This window comes from Ichthyophthirius multifiliis (assembly GCF_000220395.1).
Source record: "Ichthyophthirius multifiliis unplaced genomic scaffold scaff_1120509250384, whole genome shotgun sequence".
Lineage (NCBI taxonomy): Eukaryota > Ciliophora > Oligohymenophorea > Hymenostomatida > Ichthyophthirius > Ichthyophthirius multifiliis.
Window position 1 is genome coordinate 1 of NW_004086793.1, and position 4,258 is coordinate 4,258.

The following is a 4,258-nucleotide window of genomic DNA, read 5'->3' on the forward strand; positions in this document are numbered from 1 at the left end:
AAGTAATAATACTACATTTTTAAAGATAAAAAAAAAAAAGAAGATTAAAAAAATAACTAAAAAAAACAAATTTGGAATAATATATCTAAAACGTTATAAAATATTATATTTTTCAATAAATTTTTTCATACATGATTTAACCAAAATGCAACACAAAATCATAATTGACATTATAAAATATCCAAAAAATAAATAATAAAAACAAATTAGCATAAATAAACATTATTTAAAATACATAAGTAAAGCCTTAAGTACAGAGTTACGTGAATTGTCTTATAACATATACATTTCAAAAAATTCATTCGCAATAAGTGTAAAATATATTTTCTAGTCATATTTATAATAACCACGATTCTTATTAACTGCAGATATATTTATTATTTCATTTTGAGGATTATCAACTGAAATAACAGTGGCACTTTTTTGAATGCTTTATTTAGCTTGTTTGCCAACTATATAATTATCAGGACTAAAAGTACTAGTAGAACTTTAAATGATTAAATTACTTTTTTTTCTTGGATTTACATCTATTATATTATTATTTTTTGTGTCTAAGCCTATTATTTATTAGCTTATTTAATTTCCTTTTTGAATAGTTGATTTAAGCATTTAAATTAGATTTTATTTCTGTTATATCACTATATTATCAATCTGGTCAAACTTTTCTACGTGTTAATTTTCAGATTTTGTTATTTTCGGTTTACATTCTGCTTCTTTGAAATTATTTTCTTTTTTATTTCTAAAATATAACCTGTTATCTAAAACGTGGCAAATTATGCATGCAATTATTGTATATATAGTAATCACTAGATATGCTTTAAACATCAACTTACTAGTTAAATGTGCTTCTTATTTTTTTTATATTTCTTATGTTTCTTATAATTAACCTTCACATTTGCCATTATTAAAAACAAGTCCCTTTTTACACTCCAAACATTTATTATCGCCTGCTTATGTGCATTTTTCGCATGAAATATGGCAAGGGTCACATCTATTAGTCTTCATATTTTTAAATTTAGTTTAAGAACATTCAGTTTTACATTGGTTTTCATCTAAGTAAGTATTCCCAAAGCACAACATTTCATTACTACAGAGTCCATTATATAAATAGAATCCCTAAAAACATTCTGAACATTCCGTATATTATTTGCAGTTTAAACAATTAGAACCACAAGGTTAACAAATTCCCTAAGAATCTGGGAAATAAGATTCATCACATTCTTATTTACATTATTGATTTTTGGTTAATAAGTAATTCTATTTACAAGATAGACACATGTCCTTTTTTATGCATGTTTTACAAGTTAAGCCACATAATTCACATTTTAATGTACTTCTTTTAATATATTTTCCTTCTTCACACGTATCACATGTATTAGAATTAGAACAAGTAAGGCAGGTAGGATCGCATTATTAACAAATTTTATTTGAATCCGAAAATTATTATATATCGCATTTATCGGCACATTTCTTAGTCTATAAAAGAACTTAAGGATTATTACATGTAATACACTAATTGCCTAGTATTCCATCTTCGCAGGTTCTGCAATTATTATCACATATTTCACAAAAACCACTTCTTGTGTTTTTGTAATGTCCCACATCGCATGTATTACACGAAATAGCATTTGAACAAGTAAGACAAGTCGCATTACATGATTAACATGTCCTAAAAGCATCTACATACTAATTCTATTAGCATGCAGAAACGCATTTATGGTCTTAAGTCATAAAATAATTAGGAAAGCATTCTGTACATTATTTAGAAGAATTATCAACGCAAGTTTTGCAATTAGCAGAGCAAGGCAAACAATAATTAGTTTTAGAATCTAAATACATACCTTCATCACATGTAGAACATGAATTTCCATTAATACATGATAAGCATGATATATTACAGGGTTAGCATTTTTTCGTAAGATCCGGATATTGTTTTGGCAAACAGGAATTTTGGCAAGTTTGGTTTATTTATAAATATTAAGGATCGTTACAAGAAAGGCAGGTAGTTTTTGAAACATTACAAGTTTTGCAATTTGGATCACACAATTCACATAAACCACTTTCTGAATTTATAAATGATCCAGAACTACAAGTACTACAAGAAATCCCATCTATACATGTAGCACACGTACTATTACATGCTTTACAGATATTAGAAGAATTCAGATATTAGTTTGAATAGCATTCCGTGACACATTTTTTTTCCAGTTATTGGTAATATAAAGGAGATGAACAGGAAAGGCATTTAGTTTTGTCAGTACCATTTTCACATGTAGCGCATGAGGTATCACATGCTTCACACAATAAAGTATTCGTATTTAAAAATTTTCCATCTGCACAAGTTTTACAAATCATCTCATCAGTACATGTAAGACATAAAATATTGCAATCACTACATTTAGGTATAGTAATATCAGTAGTATCTATATATTAATTACTATTACAAGCATCTACACATGTCTTGTCTTTTGTTTATAAAAAGTAAGGTAAATCACAAGAAGTACATATATCTATAGAATCTTTTTCGTAAGTTTTACAATCAATACTACATTAATCCTTATTATTTATATGAAAACCTTAATCACATTTAGTACAAGTAGTTTAATTAGTACATGATATGCATCCTTTCGTGCATGCAATACATATTTTATCTTGAATATTTTTCTTAAAAGTCCCTTTTGGACAAGCTACACATATATCATTTACAAAAATCTCATCACTTCCACATTAAACACATTTTAGGCTACTATTCATATACTCAGTATCTTTACAAATTATACTTTCAGCCGATTATAAATAGAAATAGTAATCTTAATAATTTTCATCATCAACTAATAAGATTTGTCCTTTTTAAAATAATATTTTAACATAATTGCTATTTATAGAAAGAGTGTAATATTTATTTTTGTAATCTTTTCTTTAGATTAATCGAATATTTTATAAAGTTGAATCGTAAGATATATCATACAAAATATTTCCAAAAATAATAACAGATTTATAACAGAGAACTTCATTATAATATCCTAATGCAACTGGCGAACTATCTGGCGTCATAGAAACTTTCGTAAAAGTTAGTAAATCGTAAAATTCCCAAAACCCATTATTCCCCAAGCAAATTATTTTTTTCCCAATTCCAAAATTGTAAATATTATTACACACAAAAAAATCTTATGTGAATAGATTCACTCTCTTATTAACTGTAACAATATTACCAGAATAAGTAAGTTAAGCCAAATGTACATGTCTTTTATCACCCTTTCCTTATATAGTAAGGACAATGTCATCATCAATTCTTAAAATGCACCTATTTTATGGAAATTAGGACATTTAGAATTATTACTGCTTATAAATCATAATCGCATTTTTACGAAATTAATCATAGAAAGTAATAATTTCGCTTGTTTTACAATATCCTGACACTTTAATAACTTTATCTTTTTTAATTGGTATTTAGTCACAATTATCATCGAAAAATGGAGTCTGATAAAAAGCAAAATATTCATTACTGTATATTATTTTTTAAATTTTATCAATTTCAATAGAAATAGAATTTCTTATATAGTAATCTGATATAGAAATAGGTTTTGGAGTAGGCATTTCATATTTACTATTACTTTGTAAACTTTCAAGGTCTATTAAGTCTATTACTTAGTAATTATGTTTCACACGGTTTATTATAAATAGTTTTGGACGACCTAATTTTGTTTCAATTATATAGTTATTATTGTAATAATTATTTATCATTCCATCTAAAATTATTTACATTATTATATTACCATCATCATTTAATTTACAATAATAGTAATATTAGTTTTAGTTTTCCAATATTGGTTTTATTATTATGGCTGAATATTCGGTAATGTCGAACCAATCGAAATATACTTTTAATGGATATGTAAATATAAATGCATTTATTTTTTAATTTAGAAAAACTAATAAAGTTAATAGTATTAATTATTTATTCATTTGTGATTTTTTATTATTTATATTTTTAATTAATACGAAATTTTTATTTCTTAAAATATCATTCAATTTATATAATAATAAAATTATTTTATTATATTTATTATTTATATTAATAATTTATTTTCCTTATATAATAAATTTTAAATTATTATTTAAAATATTTATAAATAAGGTTTTATAATATTTGTAGCAATATATAATATTTTTTTATAAATTTTTTTATTTTATTTTTTAAATTATTTATTATTATTATATATTATTTTACTTTAATAAATTTACTATACATTATTTT

At 24.0% G+C, this 4,258-nt stretch overlaps 1 protein-coding gene across 1 annotated transcript, besides 5 other annotated features; it reads left to right on the forward strand. All coding sequences in view use genetic code 6, as the record gives it.

Moving 5' to 3' along the window:
* Positions 1-563: 563 nt before the first annotated feature.
* Positions 564-2,668, forward strand: IMG5_070210 (hypothetical protein). Its single transcript, XM_004036741.1, has one exon. It carries the CDS (start codon positions 780-782, stop codon positions 2,190-2,192), a length of 1,413 nt encoding a protein of 470 aa, XP_004036789.1. The 5' UTR covers positions 564-779; the 3' UTR covers positions 2,193-2,668.
* Positions 847-881: a microsatellite.
* A 1,380-nt stretch (positions 2,669-4,048) lies between the features above and the next one.
* Positions 4,049-4,088: a microsatellite.
* Positions 4,089-4,092: 4 nt separating this feature from the next.
* Positions 4,093-4,135: a microsatellite.
* A 26-nt stretch (positions 4,136-4,161) lies between these two features.
* Positions 4,162-4,199: a microsatellite.
* Positions 4,167-4,219: a microsatellite.
* The last annotated feature ends 39 nt before the right edge of the window (positions 4,220-4,258 follow it).